The 21754-nt window shown below is 43.9% G+C and overlaps 1 protein-coding gene across 1 annotated transcript in view; it reads right to left on the minus strand.

Moving 5' to 3' along the window:
* Nucleotides 1–1224: 1224 nt before the first annotated feature.
* The window catches only part of TMEM218 (transmembrane protein 218), a 519645-nt gene continuing 499115 nt past the window's right edge, over nucleotides 1225–21754 (minus strand). The window contains exon 3 of the mRNA XM_044081205.1: nucleotides 1225–2898. Within this exon, the coding sequence (XP_043937140.1) occupies nucleotides 2764–2898 (135 nt within the window). The 3' untranslated portion in view covers nucleotides 1225–2763. The remainder of the gene's footprint in view (nucleotides 2899–21754) is intronic.

Genomic DNA, 21754 nt, shown 5'->3' on the forward strand with positions numbered 1-21754 from the left:
GCAGTGCATATTAATTACCTAAGTTTACTCTAACTAGGGCTTTATGTAGTTTTGCACAGTGTTTTAATGAATGGAGTGTCTTTTGGGTGACTCTGCAGTCTAGCTTCTAAGTAAACTGTAATGGTTCCATTTTGTAGTAACAGTTTATTTGCTGTATTTAATTTCAGGGTTATAGTTGGATTTGTATGGGTTTTTTTAATTGTGTTTCTTGTTTGCCTGGCTAGTTGCAGTCTGTTTTCTCTTCCTTTTCATTCTTTCAATTTTTTTTTCATTCTGATAAGAACAAATTTAATTTCTAGGGGACATCATTAAACATTGTTGGCTTAAGGGGAGTCTGTATATATGAATTTTGTTGTGTAGAGAGCAAGTACATTTTCCTTACACTGTAGTGACTAGGAAATGTGGCCTGTACTTGGTTATTTATTTATTTTTTTATTTTATTTTTTCTTTAACATGTACATTTGAATTTAGGGGGGTTGTTTTAGAAAGACAGGGAGTTCAGGTGGTTTGTTAGTGTTCATGTTTTATGTTTGCAGTAGTGTAATATAATGTGTTTAAGGAAATCATAATAGCTTTTCTGATGATTAAGAATGCACCTAAACTGTTAATGCACTATAAGTAGAGATATGTTTGTTCTGTGTGATTTTTTAGCCCCCTTCCCATTTATCATGAATCTATTCACTCCTTTGCTACAAAGAGTAGTGGCGAGTGACAACTGGGGGAGGTGTTTGTGCCCTTGTTTGCATCTAAAGGTCATATCCTCAGCCCTGTTACTGACGTGAGGGCCTGCATCCCACTGGGGGCTTACTACACCCCCATTAGGTGCATGTGAGTGCTAGCACCTACACCCTAATGAGGACTACCACCAGGCTAATAAGCCAGTTCTACCACTCTGGTAATCCACTGCTATTGCACTGCTAACAAGCATCCATCTGCATGTTGTGATGTGAAGTGGACAGCTGGACAACTATTGCAACTTCAATGGGCAGGAAAGCAGTCACTAGCTGCTGACTCCTACCCATGGCACCCATCCCACTGTACAAACATGCAGCCACAGTATTCCACACCCAGGCTAAGGGAGTAGAACCACTTCAACTATATGTAAAGAGTGCAGAGAAGAAAAATTTCATTTTAGTGCACACTGGATATATATATTTTTGCCAAAGTATCAGCAGGCAACAGTTAGAAAATATACCTATAGAACATATAAATATTTACACAAAGTATTTGAACAAGTTTCTTTTTATTTATATGGGAATAGAAAACATGTAGAAAATGTGTTTTAAGTTGAGAGAAGCAAATTATAGACTTAAACATATTGTAACTCCAAACAATAGCAATAATTTCCTGACAAAGCAGACTCTCAGAAGAGTGGTCTGACATACAATATTAAATAACTGGCATTTCTTAACCAGACTATCTCACTAACCACCTGCTTCAACTTTCCTTAAATATTAAAAAAAATAAAAAAATATTGTGTGTGTGTAAGCGAGAAAGCGTGCACGCACGTATTGTTTAATGCATTTACTGTGTTAGCAAAGGGTCTATGTTCATCCATCAAATGGCACATTCCTCGAGCAGGCACATCATCTGAAAAAAAAAAAAAATTAAATGGCCATAACTGGCCAACAGGGAGTAAACAGCATGTACGTACTTGTAGGTAGGGATAAGGAAACTTTTCCTTTCCCCACTGTAGTGCGATCTCGGAGTTGGTATATAAAATTTGGGGGTGTGGGGTGTGCAGCACCACACTGGGGGGTGTGGGGGCACAGCCACCCACATTAGGAGGATTCAACCTCCTAATATCAGGGCTGCATACCCCACCCCCCTAATTATTCGCATTACAGTAGGGAAAGGGAAAGTTTCCTTATCCCTAACTTTCCTACAAATATATGTCTGTTGTTTATTTTCTGCTCAATGTTTTTTTAATGACAATGTGCGTTTTCGTTGAAAAGGATGTTCAAGGGTTTGTGTTCGATGAATGGCCAATCGATGAACATGCCATTCGATGGCTGAACATAGACCCTTTAACAACCTAAAAGCACAGGTTTTACAGTCTTTTGATCCGGCAACCATTTTCTACCTCTTCTCAATACCTGCCATGTTAAAATACAGCTCTGGAGAGCCATGGTTTACATCATGGTGATATATTGTACTTTGCTACGACATATCAATAGTTCACTGCGCTTTGGTACCACTGTATCAACAGTTCTTACATCTCATTAACAAATAAAAGTACAAACAGTAACGCAAGAAATGAGATATCGACACCGAACACAAGTGCATGAAGAAAGACCAACAAAGTCTGTGCAAAATGATACAGAAATACTCAGATGTCAGCATATTCCAATAAGTAATGGTCACCATTTTGTAACAATAGAGGAATGGGTATGCGGTGGAGAAAAATGCCACGTCTCCCTAGGAGATAGCTTTACAGTGAGAATACAATACTTGACCTTGACAATTCAGGATAAGACTTTTGCACCAAAAAGTCTAGGAGTCTTGTATCACACTCCTGCTGCTGCTAAATAGATTTTGTCTCAGAACTCTTTCAAAGAGGTGTTGTATAAAAAATTAACATGAACCACTTTTGTAGCAAGAATCTTGAAATCCACAGTCGTCATTTACAAATCAGCCTTATCAAGTCTAGCTGAAGCAGTCCTCACTGCTGAACAGTAATGTTTTAAGTTCATTCAAAGAAATAATCCAAAGGGACAACTTCAGGACTCACAGGAAGATCATATCTTTATCTGTAGGCTGCAGTTAGTGTGGTCGCACTGGTCTGGCATAGATAGGTTCCAGGCTGTGCTGAGTCAGCACCAACAAGAGGCTCACCAGAAAAATTACTCCCAGTACAGACAAAAGGAAGTAGCGCCCAATGAAGAATGTGTCCACAATCTGTATTACAAACAGAGCAAGAGAAATAGTTTTAGCTGTTATTAAGGCAGGTTGCACAGAATTAACTCCAGTAACAGAAATATGCTTTAACTTATCCTGCAAACAAAACATGACAGTTTTACAGCTGTTACATTACAGTACAAAGATATAAACATTATACTTGGTTGAGACACGTTTTCAGTAACTTCTCAGAAAGACAGGTGTAGTAAATGCATTGTACTGACAGATGAGAGTTAACTGAATTACTCTGTATCTAAATCTGTAATGGAGAGCAATGCTTATGGGACAGACAGCTGGAGATGAGCACACTAACAGTTGCAGACGGTTTCTGGAACTGGAAGACTAAAAGGCACCACAGCAATTCAGTGATGCCTTATTTTGGTCATCTGAATACTGACTATGATCCAACTTAGCTAAACTCAATCAAATATTGTTAGCCTTACTGCACTGCCTTCCGAATCACCCTAAAATCATTAGACAGCTGTCAAAGTTACACGGCTGTAAGCAACTACAGCAACAGCAAGCTGGGCATCATTCACTCAGCACCGGATAGTGTGTTACTACAGCAACAGCAAGCTGGGCGTCATTCACTCAGCACCGGATACTGTGTTACTACAGCAACAGCAAGCTAGGTGTCATTCACTCAGCACTGGATAGTGTGTTACTACAGCAACAGCAAGCTGGGCGTCATTCACTCAGCACCGGATAGTGTGTTACTACAGCAACAGCAAGCTGGGCATCATTCACTCAGCACCGGATATTGTATTACTACAGCAACAGCAAGCTGGTCGTCACTCACTCAGCACCGGATAGTGTGTTACTATAGCAACAGCAAGCTGGATGTCATTCACTCAGCACCAGATATTGTGTTACTACAGCAACAGCAAGCTGGGTGTCATTCACTCAGCACTGGATATTGTGTTACTACAGCAACAGCAAGCTGGGCATCATTCACTCAGCACCGGATAGTGTGTTACTACAGCAACAGCAAGCTTGGCATCATTTACTCAGCACCGGATAGTGTGTTACTACAGCAACAGCAAGCTGGGCGTCATTCACTCAGCACTGGATAGTGTGTTACTACAGCAACAGCAAGCTGGGTGTCATTCAATCAGCACCGAATATTGTGTTACTACAGCAACAGCAAGCTGGTCATCATTCACTCAGCACCAGATATTGTGTTACTACAGCATTAGCAAGCTGCGTGTCATTCACTCAGCATCGGATAGTGTGTTACTACAGCAACAGCAAGCTGGGTGTCATTCACTCAGCACCGGATATTGTGTTACTACAGCAACAGCAAGCTGGGCATCATTCACTCAGCAACGGATAGTGTGTTACTACAGCAACAGCAAGCTGGGTGTCATTCACTCAGCACCAGATATTGTGTTACTACAGCATTAGCAAGCTGCGTGTCATTCACTCAGCATCGGATAGGGTGTTACTACAGCAACAGCAAGCTGGGCGTCATTCACTCAGCACCGGATATTGTGTTACTACAGCAACAGCAAGCTGGGCGTCATTCACTCAGCACCGGATAGTGTGTTACTACAGCAACAGCAAGCTGGGCGTCATTCACTCAGCACCGGATATTGTATTACTACAGCAACAGCAAGCTGGGTGTCACTCACTCAGCACCGGATAGTGTGTTACTATAGCAACAGCAAGCTGGATGTCATTCACTCAGCACCAGATATTGTGTTACTACAGCAACAGCAAGCTGGGTGTCATTCACTCAGCACTGGATATTGTGTTACTACAGCAACAGCAAGCTGGGCGTCATTCACTCAGCACCGGATAGTGTGTTACTACAGCAACAGCAAGCTGGGTATCATTCACTCAGCACTGGATAGTGTGTTACTACAGCAACAGCAAGCTGGGCATCATTCACTCAGCACTGGATAGTGTGTTACTACAGCAACAGCAAGCTGGGTGTCATTCAATCAGCACTGGATATTGTGTTACTACAGCAACAGCAAGCTGGGCGTCATTCACTCAGCACCAGATATTGTGTTACTACAGCATTAGCAAGCTGCGTGTCATTCACTCAGCATCGGATAGTGTGTTACTACAGCAACAGCAAGCTGGGCGTCATTCACTCAGCACCGGATATTGTGTTACTACAGCAACAGCAAGCTGGGCATCATTCACTCAGCACCGGATAGTGTGTTACTACAGCAACAGCAAGCTGGGCGTCATTCACTCAGCACCGGATAGTGTGTTACTACAACAGCAGCAATCTGGGCGTCATTCACTCAGCACGGGATAATGTGTTACTACAGCAACAGCAAGCTGGGCGTCATTCACTCAGCACTGGATAGTGTGTTACTACAGCAACAGCAAGCTGGGTGTCATTCACTCAGCACCGGATATTGTGTTACTACAACAAAAGCAAGCTGGGCGTCATTCACTCAGCACCGGATATTGTGTTACTACAGCAACAGCAAGCTGGGTGTCATTCACTCAGCACCGGATATTGTGTTACTACAGCAACAGCAAGCTGGGCGTCATTCACTCAGCACCAGATATTGTGTTACTACAGCATTAGCAAGCTGCGTGTCATTCACTCAGCATCGGATAGTGTGTTACTACAGCAACAGCAAGCTGGGCGTCATTCACTCAGCACCGGATATTGTGTTACAACAGCAACAGCAAGCTGGGCATCATTCACTCAGCACCGGATAGTGTGTTACTACAGCAACAGCAAGCTGGGCGTCATTCACTCAGCACCGGATACTGTGTTACTACAGCAACAGCAAGCTGGGCGTCATTCACTCAGCACCGGATAGTGTGTTACTACAATAGCAGCAATCTGGGCGTCATTCACTCAGCATGGGATAATGTGTTACTACAGCAACAGCAAGCTGGGCGTCATTCACTCAGCACTGGATAGTGTGTTACTACAGCAACAGCAAGCTGGGTGTCATTCACTCAGCACCGGATATTGTGTTACTACAACAAAAGCAAGCTGGGCGTCATTCACTCAGCACCGGATATTGTGTTACTACAGCAACAGCAAGCTGGGTGTCATTCACTCAGCACCGGATATTGTGTTACTACAGCAACAGCAAGCTGGGCGTCATTCACTCAGAACCGGACAGTGTGTTATTACAGCAACAGCAAGCTGGGTGTCATTCACTCAGCACCGGATAGTGTGTTACTATAGCAACAGCAAGCTGGGTGTTATTCACTCAGCACTGGATATTGTGTTACTACAGCAACAGCAAGCTGGGCGTCATTCACACAGCACCAGATATTGTGTTACTACAGCAACAGCAAGCTGGGTGTCATTCACTCAGCACCGGATAGTGTATTACTACAGCAACAGCAAGCTGGGCGTCATTCACTCAGCACCGGATATTGCATTACTACAGCAACAGCAAGCTGGGCGTCATTCACTCAGCACCGGATAGTGTGTTACTACAGCAACAGCAAGCTGGGTGTCATTCACTCAGCACCGGTAATTGTGTTACTAAAGCAACAGCAAGCTGGGTGTCATTCACTCAGCGCCGGATATTGGTTACTACAGCAACAACAAGCTGGGTGTCATTCACTCAGCCCGGATATTGTGTTACTACAGCAACAGCAAGCTGGGCGTCATTCACTCAGCACCGGATATTGTATTACTACAGCAACAGCAAGCTGGGCGTCACTCACTCAGCTCCGGATAGTGTGTTACTATAGCAACAGCAAGCTGGATGTCATTCACTCAGCACCGGATAGTGTGTTACTACAGCAACAGCAAGCTGGGCATCATTCACTCAGCACCGGATATTGTGTTACTACAACAGCAGCAATCTGGGCGTCATTCACTCAGCACGGGATAATGTGTTACTACAGCAACAGCAAGCTGGGCATCATTCACTCAGCACTGGATAGTGTGTTACTACAGCAACAGCAAGCTGGGTGTCATTCACTCAGCACCAGATATTGTGTTACTACAGCAGCAGCAAGCTGGGCGTCATTCACTCAGCACTGGATATTGTGTTACTACAACAAAAGCAAGCTGGGCGTCATTCACTCAGCACCAGACAGTGTGTTACTACATAGTTCATAGGTTCATAGGTTCTTCATAGGTTCATACTAGGCTATCTGCCCTAGGGCATTTATAAGCCTAGCCAGAGCGTGTGTGGCTTTCACCACCCCTTAGGATGAGAATACTATACCCATTAGTTTGCTGTGCCTCTGTCCAGCAGTGACACAGAGATGATTCCCGGGGTAAACTTATGATCTCCCATCCACTCGTCAAGATTTCTCTTGAACAGAGTCAGTGAGGGGCTCTGCCTCATATGGACTGGGATTCTGTTCCATAGTGTAGGGAGTCTCTGGGTGATGAATCTGTCCCTCCAGCACATCCTATTTATATCCGTGTTGAGGTTTAAGTCTCTTGCTCTTGTGGCTCTTGTGGATTTGGATTTTTTGAGGTGGAGCATGTCCATTAATTCCGGGTTGGACATGGCCTTGTATGTCAGGCACAGATCACCTCTGAGCAGATGGTATGCGACTGAATAGAGCTGGAGTTTCTTCAGTCGGGCATCGTATGACATATGTTTGAGCCCCTTTATCCTTTTGGTGAGGAACTTTTGGGGTCTTTCCAACTGCTGCAGGTGTCGGGTAAGGTACATTCCGAATGGGGTGTTGTACTCAATCATTGGTCTGATAACTGAAAAGTACAGGGGTACAATGACCTCTCCTGATCTGGATGTGAATCCCTTCATGATCAGGTGGGCAATGTAGAAGGTCTTCCTAACCACTTTGGCAATGTGAGTGTCAAATAGAGGTTACTGTCAACTTGGGTCCCCAGGTCCCTGATAACTTCTTCCGTGTTTAATCGATTACCTTGTTTTTCCCAAAGGGTATGACTATACAATTTTTGGCATTTAGCTTAAGGCCATGGCTCTGGCACAAGTTATCCATTTCTATGAGACCTCTCTGGAGGATGTCTGTGTCTGATGGAGTGTTAATTATGGTGACAGCAGCAGCAAGCTGGACTTCATTCACTCAGCACCAGATAGTGTGTTACTACAGCAACAGCAAGCTGGGTTTCATTCACTCAGCACCAGATATTGTGTTACTACAGCAACAGCAAGCTGGGTGTCATTCACTCAGCACCGGATAATGTGTTACTACAGCAACAGCAAGCTGGGCGTCATTCACTCAGCACCTGATATTGTGTTACTACAGCAACAGCAAGCTGGGCGTCATTCACTCAGCACCAGATATTGTGTTACTACAGCAACAGCAAGCTGGGCGTCATTCACTGAGCACCGGATAGTGTGTTACTACAGCAACAGCAAGCTGGGTGTCATTCACTCAGCACCGGATATTGTGTTACTACAACAAAAGCAAGCTGGGCGTCATTCACTCAGCACCGGACAGTGTGTTACTACAGCAACAGCAAGCTGGGCGTCATTCACTCAGCACTGGATAGTGTGTTACTACAGCAACAGCAAGCTGGGTGTCATTCACTCAGCACCAGATATTGTGTTACTACAGCAACAGCAAGCTGGGTGTCATTCACTCAGCACCGGATATTGTGTTATTACAGCAACAGCAAGCTGGGCGTCATTCACTCAGAACCGGACAGTGTGTTATTACAGCAACAGCAAGCTGGGTGTCATTCCCTCAGCACCGGATAGTGTGTTACTACAGCAACAGCAAGCTGGGTGTCATTCACTCAGCACTGGATATTGTGTTACTACAGCAACAGCAAGCTGGGCGTCATTCACACAGCACCGGATATTGTGTTACTACAGCAACAGCAAGCTGGGTGTCATTCACTCAGCACCGGATAGTGTATTACTACAGCAACAGCAAGCTGGGCGTCATTCACTCATCACTGGATATTGCATTACTACAGCAACAGCAAGCTGGGCGTCATTCACTCAGCACCGGATAGTGTGTTACTACAGCAACAGCAAGCTGGGTGTCATTCACTCAGCACCGGATATTGTGTTACTAACTCAACAACAAGCTGGGTGTCATTCACTCAGCACCAGATATTGTGTTACTACAGCAACAGCAAGCTGGGCGTCATTCACTGAGCACCGGATAGTGTGTTACTACAGCAACAGCAAGCTGGATGTCATTCACTCAGCACCGGATATTGTGTTACTACAACAAAAGCAAGCTGGGCGTCATTCACTCAGCACCGGACAGTGTGTTACTACAGCAAGCTGGGCGTCATTCACTCAGCACTGGATAGTGTGTTACTACAGCAACAGCAAGCTGGGTGTCATTCACTCAGCACCAGATATTGTGTTACTACAGCAACAGCAAGCTGGGTGTCATTCACTCAGCACCGAATATTATGTTACTACAGCAACAGCAAGCTGGGTGTCATTCACTCAGCACCGGACAGTGTGTTATTACGGCAACAGCAAGCTGGGTGTCATTCACTCAGCACCGGATAGTGTGTTACTACAGCAACAGCAAGCTGGGTGTCATTTACTCAGCACTGGATATTGTGTTACTACAGCAACAGCAAGCTGGGCGTCATTCACTCAACACCGGGCAGTGTGTTACTACAGCAACAGCAAGCCGGGTGTCATTCACTCAGCACCGGATATTGTGTTACTACAGCAACAGCAAGCTGGGCGTCATTCACACAGCACCAGATATTGTGTTACTACAGCAACAGCAAGCTGGGTGTCATTCACTCAGCACCGGATAGTGTATTACTACAGCAACAGCAAGCTGGGTGTCATTCATTCAGCACCGGATATTGTGTTACTACAACAACAGCTAAACCATATAAATCAGTAGTGTATTACAAAAAAAGGATTAAATTAAATGCAATAGCATGTAGCATGGTCATTTTTGGTTAACAAATCTTGACAGCAGCTTCCAGTACAAATGGCACCCCACTCCAGACTGACGGGTCTTTGCAGATCTCCCACCTTCTGATCACTATCCTTTGAGCACCATACATCAATGGTAATCAAGAAATCCAATTACTAACTATTTCTCATCCATGTCAAGACATATCACTCTGTCCTGATTAGACCAGTTATAGAACAGGATACCCTTTTTACTATGCATCTAGCCAAACACATCACACTAAAAGACTCTTGACGTTCCTAACTAAAAAAAAATAAAAGATATATGGAACCTCAGCTACAAAGGCAGGCTTGAAGCTGTCATTTACTTTATCTGTTATAGGCTACTGTCAGGTGATACAAGTCTAGCATTCTCGGCTCTTAAGGTCCCAATTCTCTTTGATCTTCATAATTTCCGCAAAAGAAACAGCTTTATAATCACTTGAACTAATGATTAGACTCTCCAACAGCAAATACATAAGACATGCTGGAGGGACATATTTATTTGCACAGTACTTCCCTCATCTCTGGATAATCTTCTGTTACAGCTGGCACACAGAGTTAAGACTGCAAAGTGTAGTTCCTGTGTTACAGAGTTTGAGCCCCTAAGCCCTCATCTGCCTACCGTGTGACCTTCAGCAAGTCAATTAACCAAGCATTGCTCTGAGATCACCCCTGAGAAGGAACCGTGTGTCCAGTGGGCCTTCCTGGTTAACAAATGATGATGATGATGATTACATACAAAACACAGCAACAATCTTGCTTCCTTTAAGGAAAACCTTGAACACTGCACAGGCACCAGTTAATTCAGTTTGGGTTTGACTCACCCTATGAGAGTTGGCATTGTCAAGGTGATTACAGTTCATGGACAAACTCTGCCATTGTGAGTATTCTACATAGAAGTTAGGTTCAAACTATGAATAACAAACTATGAAAAAGCAGTCTTGGCACCACCTATAGTTGTTACTTCCCACTGTGTCTTACATCCTATAAAGACTCGGATACCTCCAGGGTACATGGTTATATGCTTTCTCCAAGTCCACAAAACACAGGTACACACTGCTAGTGAAATCTCATAACCTGTCCAATGTCTGTGCAAGGAAAAAAGAGTTGCTCCACCAGTCCACAGTCATGAAAGAAAATGCTTCGCTCCATTTGACTCAAAGGCTCAACTACAGGACTCAGATTGAGTCTTTAGTGGGAGAAGTCTGGGTCTCCTGTGGGAAAGTGAAAAGTACATACAGCTTTCCTAGTCAGGCCAAGGTGTGTGCGAGTCATCTATAACTGAAAAACATTGTACTATCTCCAGTTTGCCAATCTAGACATAATGCCCTAGCTTTCCACAAAGTGTTGAAATGTCACCCCAAGAATGTCCATCTTTCAGCATTTTTAGATGGATCTCATCTGTTCCTGCAACTTTGCTATAGAAGAAGTGTTTGAGGATTACAAGGACATTGGGTTTGCTTCTCTAGATAACTTCAGCATACGCTTCTGGTTCTGTCTTTTCAACGCAGAGCATGTCCACCATTTTCAGGAGCTCCTCAAAGTGTTACTTTAATCTAACAGCACTGAACACAGTTCAGGCCAGCACTTTTCCACTCTACACTTGTTAAGACCACTATGATAGTACTCCACTCCCTTGCCAGATACACCACATGGTTTGGCAGAACTATTTTGAGGCTTTCCAAAAGACATTCTGTGACCCCTACCAATCTCTAGCCTGAAGTAGCACGGACCAGCTTGTGGGCCCCCTAGAAAGCAAAGGGTAGAAGTGAGGTATGATGGCACAGAAGTAAGAGGAATGGAATGAATTAACACAGGACAGACCTTTGTACTGGAAATATGCTCTTAGGACACAGAATGCCACCTCACTGCTAGAGAAAAAGCTAGTCCTTCTGCAGGAAAGTGAGGCATACCAGTGAAATTTTAGAAGTTCTTCCTGCTACACTCAGCACTGGTTCTGGAATCAGACTTCCCAAGTGGGAGCAGTCTGACCCTTCTGCTGGAAAATGAGACATACCAGTGAGATTTAGTAGGTCTTTCTATCACATGCAGCACAGGTAGTGGAATCAGACTTCCTGAGAGGGAACAGTTTGGATCTTCTGCAAAAACTGAGAAGTCTGTACAGTTGTGTACTAACTGACTGCAACATTAGATGTCAGAACACATTACTGTTGCTGTAATGCTGACAGGTGGTACACAGCTTGCCAAGGAGACCACATGCCTGCAGGCAGTTTGCCAAAGCTTTGGCAAGCTGTAGCTCTGACCTTATACCTACACTGCTAATTGCTTGCTGGTACACTGACTGAGTGTAAAAATCCTCAGAATATCTTTCCCCAGAAAATCCTGAAGTTTACTGTACAGAATTACAGATTCAGACAGAAGTCAGAAGGAGAAGAACAAGTAAATGGGGAGTTTACTTCAGCCAAAAAGAAAACAGGAAAACCGGAGCAGGGGCTGGTGAAAAATGTTGCATATACTGCAAAAGTCATTATTCAAACTTACACTGCTATTGTAAGATATTACACAACTATATTTTTTAACTGATAACTGCTGCAGCAATACTGCTAGGAAAATTACCAAAGTTTTTAGGTAGACTGGGGGGTGGGGTTCATCAGATACAAAATTAGAAGCCAGAACCCTTGAACTATGGTTCTGGCAAAACCAGTCCTGTCTCCAGAAAAAAAAAAACATCAATTTTTATCATTTTTAACACAAGCAAACTTAAATTTAAACAAAAGGAAATAGACCATATTAACAAGTTCACATTGTACATCACTTATATTCTTCTATACAATATAATCAAGCCAACACTACATAAACTCTTCAATTCCTGACATCTCTTAAACCTCATTCCTCTTCTAAAACATTTTTCTGCATGTGTTGTTCCCACCATTTCCATTTTTTTCTATTTAATTTGCTCTACCCTTTTCTACAGATCACACTTCTTGTTCTTTTATCTCTGTTACAATGTCCACTACTTCAGTTAAGGCTTTACTATGTTTAGGCTCTTCAGATCCTTTATCCCAGTCCAAAAAATAATTTCCTTAGTTACACTCATTTGCTCGCCCAGTATTCCGGACAAAGTACTCTGTGAGGAGTTTTTAAAGTATGCCTAATCATTACAGTCTGATAATATTCACTCAGGGGTACCATTCTCTATCCCATCACACCCCTAACATTTGCCATCTACTTCAGAATAAATTATTTGCAGTCCACTTGGGGTATAAAAGTACCTGTGCAAACACTTCAAAGGAAAAATCCTAAACCTCTAGACTTTTTTGCAAATTTGGGAGCCACATGTCCTCCTATTGTTTCTTTGTGAGTTGCTTATCTAATCTTTCTTCCTAATCTTTTCTGATCTCTTCTGGATTGATTCTAATAGTTATTGTGCAATACTTTATATGCCCTATTAATTATCCCTTTAGCAGCAGCTTCTGTTCTGGACTAAACTAAAAACTCAACCAGTTCAGGTCTTTCTCTTACAATTCCCCTATCTTTCTTTTTTTTTTTGCCTGTACTCTGACATCAGTCCTTGACAGAGAAGGCAGTCTGTACCCTGCAGTACAAATGTCTCCTTGGTCTCTTCCCATTCTATTACCTTTCCCTCTCTATTTGTTCCCAATACCTTTTTTTTTTTGCCAGCTTACTCCAGTAAATTCCAGCCCCGACCCCGCTTATCCTCTATACCTCTACATGCAGTCATCCCTTTTGGCAGAATCTCCTTTCTTCATTCTCATGTTGGTTTAGTTCTTAGTATAATTTATGAATATAATACTCTGTATGACTGTTATTCTCTTATTTCTTGAATTTTCCCCCACTTCATCTTCATTCCTTTCTACTTTGAATTGCAGCTTTCTGCTTATGTTATATGAGTGTTAATTGTGTGGCTCTAAAATATCCCTTCAAATAAGGTAACTCTAAACCAACTAGTTCTATTAGAAGGATCAACTTATCCAACTTGATTCTTGCCCTCTTCCCCTCCCTCTCCAGAAAAAATCCTTCAACTATTTATTAATTACTATCCACAAATTCTCCTCTGGTTGATAAACATATGCCTGGTGTGTTTAAAAAGTACAACTGTGTAAGAGGAACTTATCATTACAGCAGATGTTTGAATGGTGACTGCTGCAGTAGCTTAAGCTATATGGGGTTACATCCTGCCAAGAATACATCTGGTCAACTTCCAAAGCTTCAAGGCACCTTCCATGCACCTAAAATGTCAAACAGCTTGAGCTGAGCTGACTAAAAAACAAGTTTTGGTGCAAAGCCCTTCAGCGCTTTCCTGCCAGCAAGTAGAGGGAGGCTGAGTCCTGAAAGGACAATGCTAGGAACAACAAAAAATAAATGTCCCTATCTTGACATAAAAAAAAACACACCAAAAATAATGGGGGTGGAGAGAGGGAGCAGTTACTGCAGCAAAAATAGTCCAACATCTACTGTAATGGTAAGTTCAAATTACACACCTGTACTATGTTCTTCATAGTGATCACTGCTACAGTAGCTTAAGCTATATGGGTAGATTACCATCGATTACAACAACTGGGAGGTCAAAAGAGAAGGCTCTAGGACCCCCTGGAGAATGGTTCTAGCAAAGTATGATCTAGACCTAGAGGAGGAATCAAACTTATAGCGCTTTGCAAAAGTATGTACAGAGGACCACTTTGCTGCTTCTAAAATACTTCTAGTATCCAACCCTTTTCAAAAAGCCATAGATTAAGCCATGGTAGAGTGGGCCTTGACCCTGCCTGGAATAGATATGTTATGGTGAGTATAAAAAGGTAACAGCCTTAGAGAACCATTTGGAAATGGTCTGTTTTGACACAGATCTTCCCTTCTTACCATCACAAGAAATGAACAACTCAAAGATCTGAAAGATTTAGTTCTGTCAACATAGTACCCAAGTTGTCTGTGGATGACCAAGGTATGGAGTATCCCTTCTTCATCATTCTTAAGTTTAGGGAAAAAAGAAGTTATGTACTCACCATAACATTCCACGTTTGTAGTCCATCTCGCTCTTCATTCTTACATATAGGATCGGAGCCAATCCTCGGCTCCAACTCGGCCTATTTACAAGCTGAAAGTCTTCTAGTTGGCTCATGGCTAGGTAGGTATCCCATGGTGCACCAGTACAATCCCCAGATCTTGTTTGCTGCTAACTTAGGAGAGATAATAACAAATATACAAAAGAAGCCAATACTAAAAGGTCTCCATAAAAAAATGGTAATAATAATTTCTGTCTCCAGGTACTTCCAGGATGGGGGTAGGAGGGTGGGTCATAAGAATGAACAGCGAGATGAGATGAGATGGTGAGTACATAACTTCTTTATGTTCTGTAGTCCTATCTCACCTTCATTCTTACATATGGGACAGTGTCCCTAGTGCCTTATTCTTGGGCGGCTCAAGGAAAAATACTCCTGAGTACCGTGGAACCAAATGATGCTCTACCCCTGGATGTTAAATCCAATTTGTAATAATTGATAAAAGAGCATGTTGCTGCTGCACAATTATCATCAAGTGGGACCCTGGCTTGAAAGGCTGCAGAGGTAGACTGAGATCTGGTAGAATGAGCCTTGATTTTGAAGGGTAAAGGTCTACACTCAGAGTTGTAAACGTATACTATATAGCTAGAAATCCAATTTGAGAGTGTTACTTTGGAAACTGGTAGGCCTGACCTGGATTCGGAGAAGGAAATAAATAATTGGTCTGATTTCCTTAGCTCGATGTAAGTAAAAACTTAATTGTCTATGGACATCCAGCTGATGAAACCTGTATTCAGCTGAGTTGGAATGATTTGGAAAGAACACCGGAAGTTCTATGGATTGATTTAAAGTGGCATGGGAACAGATCTTGGGGACAAAGGAAGGATTAGTACGAAGGGACACCCTGTCTTTGTGAAAAATCGGGTAAGGGGTTTTTTACAGACAATGCTTTTAACTCTGACACCCGTCTGGCTGAAGTGTTAGCCACCAGAAACAAAGTCTTTCAAGACAGGAATTTCAAAGGGGATGAATGTGAAGGCTCGAAGGGTGGAGAAGTTAATTTAGATAAAACAAAATTTAAATCCCATGAGGCAACAGGTTCTTGAAAGGGGGGTCTCAACAAGGTGGCACCTTTAAGGAAAGTTTTGCACAGCGTATGTGACATCAGATTAGAATCTTGAACACCTAGATGAAAATTTGAAATTGCTGCCAATTGAACCCTGATAGTGGCAGCCACAGATCCCTGGTGAAAATGCTCAGACAGGAATCCCAAAACCACTGGAATGGAGGCAGTGTAAGGGTCAACATTAATTTTCTCCACCCCGATAGAAAATCTTGTCCATTTACTGGAATATAGTCTCCTAGTGAAAGGTTTATGAGAAGACGTAAGGATATGAGTTACGGAGGGTGAGAAGTCGTGAAGCCTGACTAGGGATGGAACTGGAGCAGCCACACTGTTAAATTGAGGGTGTGTAAGGAGGGGTGAAGCGAGCCTGACATGTGAGTCAACAAGTCTGGAACTGGGTCCAGAAATCAAGGATCGTCTAGGAGAAGAGGCCCAAGGAAGGGGAACCAAACCTGATGAAGCCAGTAAGGAGCAATGAGGATCAGTTTGCTTCCCAACCATTGAGCTTTCTGAATAACTTTGGGAATGAGAGGAAAGGGAGGAAGAGCATAAAGGAGACCCAGGGGCCAATCGTGAACGAGTAAAACTCTCAGTGACTGCCACGGAGGGGGGATGAGGGAGATGTAGCTGCTGCATTTTGCATTGATTGGGCTGGCAAAGAGATCGCAGCAAGGCTGCCCCCATCTGCGGAAAATATGTTCTGCTATTTCTTGTTTCAGAGACCACTCTTGAGGCATCAGGATTGCCCGGCTGAGCTTGTCGGCTATCATGTTGGTTGTCCCTGGAATATGTATTGCCACCAGAAAATGCTGGGAAGATATCACCCATTTCCAAACACGCATGGCCTCTCAACAGAGTGGGTAAGATCTGGTTCTGCCCTGTTTGTTGATATACCATACTAACGACATGTTGTCTGATTGTATTGCAATAGTCCCCAGAGGCAGAAGGTCGTGGAGTGCTTGCAATGCCAGGAGCACCTCCCTCATCTCTAGAACGCTGATATGCAGGTGAGCCTTGTGATCTTGCCATGTGCCTTGGACAGTCCTGCCTAGATAATGCCCCCCCACCCTATCTGTGAAGCATCCATGGTCACAGTGGCAATGGGTTGGTGAGGAACAAATAAAGTGCCCGTGGTTAACTGATTGGGTAGTGTCCACCAAAGGAGGTCCTTCTTGCAAGATTCTGTCAACAGAATGTGATGAAATAATGGTATGTGCTGAAAAGACCAGTGGGATGACAGGAGCCACTGAAGAATTTTCATGTGAAGCCTGGCTAGTGGCACTAGTAATATGGTAAAAGCCTTGGTCCCCAAAAGCTGCAGAACAGTCTTGGCTTTGACCTTTCGTAAGGGGAGAAGACGGTGAATTTGAAGAACTAGATTCTGTGCCCTTTCTACAGGAAGATGAACCAACATGTCTACTGTGTCTATCTCTGCACCTATAAAAATCACAGATTGAGAGGGCACTAAGGCAGATTTTTCCCATTTTATAGAAATTCCCAGCTGGGCACAAAGCTGAATGGTAATGTTCCTGCTCTGAAGAAGTACATGCCTGGATGGGGGCGGTCAAGAGCCAGTCGTCCAGATACGGAAACACCTGGAATCCTAGATGTCTCAGGTGAGCTGTCTCTACCGCCATACACTTGGTGAACATCCTGGGGGCTGTGGTGAGACCAAAGGGCAGAGCACGAAACTGATAATGACTGGCTCCCAGCCAGAAGTGTAGATGACTCCTTGATGCCCTGTCCATTTTTATGTGGTAGTAGGCGTCTTGGGGATCTATTGAGCACATCCAATTGTCTTTCCCTAATAATGGAAGTATATAGACTGCAGTGTCACCATCCAGAACTTGTCCTTCTTTACTGATTCGTTCAATCTGCTGAGGTCCAAGATGGGCCTCCAGTCCCCTGTACGTTTTGGCACTAAAAAGAATCTGGAGTAAGTTCCGGATCCTATTTGGTCTGCTGGGATGGTTTGGATGACTCGTTTTGACAGCGACTTGTTGACCTCCATGGTTGCCTTATCCCTGTGATTGGGTGGAACATCCGGGATCCTCTTGGGAACAAAGGGTGGAAGAGAAAAGGGTATGACATAACCTCTGGTAATAATTCTTTGTACACACTTGTCTTGAGTGATACCCAGCCAGGCTTCTGGATACAAAGAAATGCGACCCCCAACCGGCCCCAGCGAAGCACAGTTGGGCTCCACATTAGGAGTGCTGGTAAGGCTGGCCACGAAAGGAGTTATGACCTCCCTGGTTTTGTGGACCGCCCCTGCCTCTAGGGCGACGTCTACCATTTCCTCCTCTTCCTCTACCTCTGAAGGAGGAGTCACCCTGCGCATCCTGGAAAAATTTCTGGGACTTCTTGAACCACATTTTACCGCCCCACTGACCCTTAGGGTATGGTCTACAGGGGACAGTAAAACGTACTCCCATGGCAGAGAATGTTTTTCCTTCTTCATCGCACTGGGTGAGAGTGTCCTTTACCTTGGGTCCAAACAATGAGGAACCGTTGAAGGGGGCATTGGTAAAGGTAGAAATGAATGGTTCTGCAAGGTTACTCAAACACATCCAGGAATGACACCTTAAGGAAATTCCTGAACCTGCTGCTCTACTCGCTCCACTGGCTGCATACGAAATAAGCCGCATGGAAGAGTTGACGACAGAGTTCAAGGTGGACAACTGGGCAGACACCTTGTCAGGGACTCCCTCAGTACATGTACCTTGTAGAGAATCTCCTAACTCTTTAAGGAGATCTCTCTGAAGCCTCGTGAAGTGAGTAAGGTAATTCAGCAATCTAAGGGTAAATGTCGCTGAAGAGAAGATACATTTCCCATATTTGTCCATTGTTTGAGACTCCTTATTCTGCGGATGAACAGAAGTAGTCTCAGCTAGCTCCTTCTTAGTGGCCGCCGCCACCACCATGGCAACTATGGGAACACCTTTAGACAAAAAATCCTTTTCTGGGGGTGCAGAAAGAAACTTATTCAGTCTCCTGGGGACTGGCTGCATGGCATCAGGAGTATCCCTCACCTTTTGACTAACTAGCTCCATCAGTTCGTCGAAGGGTGGAGACACCCAAGAGGCTGAAGGTTGAGACCCGAAAGCCTTCAGGTACACTGACTCCTCTTCAGAAGGGATGACACTGGGCCAGCCGTACCTCTGTTTAAGGATTTCCAGGATGTCTATGAAGGAGACATCATCAGATGATGACTTGGGGGACACTTCTGACTCCTCGAGGTCAGTGTCAGAGGTCAGAAACTCATCCTGGAAGTCTACATGCTTCCTCTTACATGTCCTCTTCCGTGGAGGCTCCTTGGAAGGATATTCCGAGGAGATCTCTGAAGACTGGGGGCCACCAGCCGGTGGCTTCTGAGGCTCAGGATCTCTGCTGTCCATGGAGAGAGTAGGAGCTAAGACAGAAGTAGGTGCCTTGGGGGAAGAGTGTTGGTACCCCTGGTAGGAGCTGACGATCGGGACAGCACACTCCTCATCATCTCGAATGCCGACCTCTCTGGCTCCAAAGACCTCCCTGGATCCGAGAAGGCCAAGGACACCATCAGCTCAGAGATAGACGTAGGATCCGAACTCACCATCACCGACATGCCGAGAGGGGGGAGCTTCGGCCCCTAGACACTATGGACGGCACTGAGAGTGTTGGAGCAGAACTCGACTCCGAAACAGTCACAGGGGGAGCTGGAGCCGAGGGTTCCACCAGTGGTACCAAACACTCTGGCTCATAAAGACCAGCATGGCTCGGAGGAGGAATGATCGAAGGGGCCTTCATGAACTCAAGTGGCTCCGGAACCGACTGGTCGGAGCCAACAACAATTTAGGTAAAGCAGATGACTTCAACAGTCTCAGCACTACCCTCTCCACATCTTCTTACGATAAACTCCTGGAAGACCTGGATGACAGAGTAGGACAGTGGGATCTCTGCAGTATCGGAGACTTCAATTTAGGGGAGACCAGTAGAGGAGCCATAGACCGGCTCCGTGAAATGGTCTCAGTGGGCGGTTCCAAAATGCTTGGAACCGCCCCTGTAATCACAGTACTGCTCTCAATCGGCACCGAGCTCTGTGGAGCCGACAAGACAGTAGAAAGTCTGAAAGGGGTTGATGATGTACCACATATCTGTTGCATTGTCTGTAACCACTTGAAGAGATCCTGGGGGCCAAAGATGGTTCAGAGTGTTGAGTGCCTTGATCAGCACAAGCATCTCCTTGATATTTATGCGCTTGCATCTGTACTTGGTGTCCCACACCCGATGCACTTTTATCCCTTCAGGCAAAGTCCAAAGTGTCTGTGCTGACTGACTGCTTTGAAGCAGGCCTGGAGAAAGGGAGACCTGGACTTAAGGATATTTGTTGTCTCCACCAAAAGATTTCACTTCTGACAAACCCAAGCACTGCAATCTGAAAAGATAGTGTGCTGATCCTAAGATTAAAATGATTTCAAATACCACTGCATCTTTCTCATATGGAGTCTTGCCAGTGGTATCAGGAGAATTAAAGATGTCATGAGACCCCAAATCCTAAGGTTATTTCCTCACAGTGACTGAAGTCTGAGTGGAAAACCTGAAAATAGATCTAGATAAAGATCTGTTTTTTCTGTGGAAGAAAAACTCTTTGAACTGAGGTGTCTAGTTGACATCCCAAAAACACAATCCTGTAAGGAAGTGAAGAAAGACTTTTGAATATCCACTTGGAATACAGTTTGTACAGGAGATCTCTCACCCAAGAGAGAAGTTCCTGACACCTTGAAAAAGAATCTGCAAAAATAAGGAAGTCATCTAAATACGTAAAATGTGGATCGCATGTAACCTGCAATGAGCTATAACCAGAGCTAGACACTTTATGAACACTCTTGGTGTAGTGGATAGTTCAAAGTTTAAGGCAGAAAACTGATAATGTGATCCAGACATACAAACCCTTAAGAAACAGCTGAAGTCTGGATGAATAAGGATGTGATAATACGCATATTTTAAGTCTAGTGTTACCAGGAAATATGAAAGAGAAAGAAGAGGTAAAGGGTTGTGAAGTAACAACATTTTGAATTTGGCACCATCACAGACAGGTTTAGAAAAGAAAGATCCACAACTGTTTTTCTTTCTTTGGCACTAGGAACATCCTTGAATAATCCCCCCCCCCACAATGCCCAGGAAGGAGGAACTGGTTCTATCACTCCTTGAGACAGCATGGGATGAACAGGTGTAAGCAAAAAAGTCTGATCTGCAGGATGAGGAATGACACCCTGGAGTGGAGGAATTTTCTCCCACTGCCGTCTGTAACCTTGAGGAATGATTTTCAGAACCCATTTGTCTGAAACAATATGCTGCCAAAGAGAAAAACTGAGATTCAGACTTTCTGGAAGAGAAAAAGGGTGGTGGGGGGGGGTGTCTTGAATAGGCATTCAGACTTATTGAACTGTCATTGGGTTTGGGGAGGGTTGAGACGTCCTTTTCGAATCTCCTTGCCATCTGAATACTGAATAAGGAGAGAGAAAATCCCTTGGACAATTTGGAAAAGAATGGCTGAAAAATCTTACATTCCCTGGAGTAGCCTGGCGCTTTCATCACACTTTTTGATCTTCTCTGCAGGAGAGGGGGCAAACATTAAATCTCTATCCAAGGGAGAATTTAAAATCCCACTGTTTTACATCATCTGGGAGGTTCTGAGAATGCAGCAAAGCAAACCTCCTTAAAACAGTATCAGTGGCCATAGCCCTGAGGACAGTTACATATATGCATTGCAAATGAGTTTGCTAGGGGTATCATCTGTACAACAGAAGAAACTAAAGTACTTAAATCAGATTTTTCTTCACAAGAACAAACTTTAGATAAAGCATTCCTCGTACTTTCACAATTTGTCAGAACAAATTAATATACAATACATCTTCTTTCTGCTGTTCCCGTTAGGGGTCGCCACAGTG

This window comes from Protopterus annectens, chromosome 8.part0 (assembly GCF_019279795.1).
Source record: "Protopterus annectens isolate FY-2018-M chromosome 8.part0, PAN1.0, whole genome shotgun sequence".
NCBI classification, from domain to species: Eukaryota; Metazoa; Chordata; order Ceratodontiformes; family Protopteridae; genus Protopterus; species Protopterus annectens.